The following is a 2679-nucleotide window of genomic DNA, read 5'->3' as shown; positions in this document are numbered from 1 at the left end:
CCCACCCCACTCTACACCCTCATCATCACCCGACCCACCAACCCACCCTAATCCTTTTTTAAAATTCTTTGAACCGACAACCAGGCTGGCTTTAACGGAGGGTACCGTCGAGGCTGGTACAATGTGATCCCTTGCCAGGAGGAATGCCTGGCCAATTTGAACGCCTCCAACGTGAACGACCTGCCGAGTCACACGGGAAGTGATGTCATGGGCCGCTACATCCTCAGTGTTGGTCACGAGGTCATCATCAGAGGCGGCTGTCTGCCCCCAGAGCTTGTGGCTGGTGTGTAGTCTAAGTACCTTATTATTTGTTTTGTTTTGAGTAAGTTTTTTTGTTAAACTGCTCTCACAACTGCATGCGGTCATATGAGCGTGCGAGACACATTACGCATTTTCAGTTAGATAGGAAGTAAACTTGAATTTTGCCCGGGTGGCGGCCGAAGCCTACTCTTATCGATTTTAGATATTTAACGTGCGTAATTTAAATTAACATTTCCACCCACATCCCTAAGCCTACCCCACCCCAACACCATCACACGCCAAAAAGACCAAACTACACTATAACTCTCATACATTCCATTTAAAAGCGAATTTAAAGCATAACCTTCGTCTGTTTCTGATTAGCCCATTCACTAGTTACGTGATCACATCCTGCAACCTCAGGTACCCTGGAAGTTTACCCGCGCGAGGTGGGCATGTTTGGCGGGGAGCTACTTGAGGTGTCTGGCAAATGCGCGGGAAACAGCAATCCTGTCCACTGCCGCTTCAGCTACGACGACCCCTCGGCACCTGTCAAACTGTATGTCCAGACGGAAGGTCAGATGCGTAACGGCATGAAGGGATTCTGCCCTGTGCCCAGAATGACGTGGACAGGACCGACAGTCGTCTCCTGGTCTTCCGACGGAGTCGAGTGGAGCACTCACCGAAGTATCACTGTGGGTGAGTCAAACGAAAACGGAGAGGGAACGAGTTGTGTTGTAACATGGCTGTAGCATAGCATACCATAGAAGACTGTACCAGGCCATACTATAGTATATCAATGCATAGTATAGAAGACTATAGCAGACTCATACCAGATTATAGCATAGCGTAGCGTGGCGTGGCGTGGCGTGGCGTGGCGTAGCGTGGCATGGCGTGGCATGACATGGCACGGCATGGCGTGGCATACCATACCTTACCATACCATATCATTCCATACCATGCCATATCGTATTATAACTCAAACTCAAACTGTGTCCAACCTCCTCTCCCCTTCCCTCCCACCCTAAATCTATTTTCAAACTCAAATTATGTATCACAATTTTTCAAACGTAAGTTGTACCCCCCCCTCTCCTTTCCCCCCTCTAATCCTTTCTTTTTTTCAAACTCATTCTATGTATCTCAATTTTTCAAGCCTAAACTGTGTCCATTTAACCCCCCTCCTCCTCCTCCTCCCCTCCACTTTGCCAAAAATTTATTTCAAAATCAAATAACGAATCTCAATTTTTCAAAAATAAACTGTATCTCTTCACTCCCTAACTACCCCCACCCGTCTACCCGAAAAAAAACACTTAAACCATCCCTCCCCCCCCCTAAGTTTTGCCGGACCGTATGGAGCGACCAGTTCCAGTCCCCGACGCCATAGAGAAGCAGTGGTACTCCCAGGACTCCGAGACCATCACAGTGGTGTGGGACCCCGACAACTTTTCTCCGCGGGGCAGCCAGGCTGAGGTGGAGATAACCCTGCTGGGGTACATGGAGGACGAGCAGAGCGGAACGGTGGGTGGAGGAACGAGCGAATGATTGATTGATCGATTGATTGATTGATTGATTGATCGATCGACCCTCTGTCTGTCTGTCTGTTTCTCTTTCTCTTTCTCTCTCTTCTCTCTCTGTCTCCCTCTCTCTCTCTCTATGCCTCTTTGTTTCTCTCTCTCTCTCTCTGTCTGTCTGTCTCTCTCTCTTTCTCTCTCTCTCTCTCTCTCTCTCTTTCTCTCTCTCCCTCTCTCTCTATGTCTCTTTTGTTTCTCTGTCTGTCTGTCTGTCTGTCTTTCTCTCTCTCTCTCTCTCTCTCTCTCTCTCTCTCTCTCTCTCTCTGGCCCCTCCCGGGACGCCGAGACCATCACAATGGTGTGGGACCCCGAGAACTTCTCTCCGCGGGGCGGCCAGGCTGAGGTGGAGATAACCCTGCTGGGGTACATGGAGGACGAGCAGAGTGGAACGGTGGGTGGAGGAGGAGGAGATCGAATGATTGATTGATTGATTGATTGATTGATTGATTGATTGATTGATCGCTCCCTCTGTCTGTCTGTCTGTCTGTCTCTCTCTTTGTTTCTCTTTCTATCTCCGTGTCTTTTTCTCTCTCTCTCTCTCTCTCTGTCTCTCTCTCTCTCTCTCTTTCTCTCTCTCTCTTTCTCTGTCAATCTATCTCTCTATCTATCAATCTATCTATCGATCTATCGATCTATCGATCTATCTGTCTATCTACCATTCTACCACTCCCCCTCTCCCCCTCTCTCTCTGTCTCTCTGTCTCTCTGTCTCTCTGTCTCTCTCTGTCTCTCTCTCTCCCTCTATCTCTCTTAGCTTATCTCTATCTCTGTCTGTTTATCTCTCTAAATATCTATCCGTTTTAATCTCTCTATCTCTGTCAGACTACTTCTCGTATCTCTCTCTCTCTCTCTCTCTCCCTCTCTCTCTC

The 2679-nt window shown here is 48.3% G+C and overlaps 1 protein-coding gene across 1 annotated transcript in view; it reads left to right on the top strand.

Moving 5' to 3' along the window:
* LOC101854590 (sushi domain-containing protein 2) overlaps positions 1-2679 on the top strand; it is a gene marked incomplete in the record, with an annotated part of 36896 nt that overhangs the window by 13739 nt on the left and 20478 nt on the right. Inside the window, 3 exon segments of the mRNA XM_013085467.2 lie at positions 85-283; positions 664-939; positions 1577-1758. Of these exon segments, the coding sequence (XP_012940921.1) occupies positions 85-283; positions 664-939; positions 1577-1758 (657 nt within the window).

Source organism: Aplysia californica, unplaced genomic scaffold, assembly GCF_000002075.1.
Source record: "Aplysia californica isolate F4 #8 unplaced genomic scaffold, AplCal3.0 scaffold00378, whole genome shotgun sequence".
Classification (NCBI taxonomy): Eukaryota; Metazoa; Mollusca; class Gastropoda; order Aplysiida; family Aplysiidae; genus Aplysia; species Aplysia californica.
The sequence above is the reverse complement of the archived record's forward strand: the minus strand, read 5'-3'. Positions and strand labels throughout refer to the sequence as shown.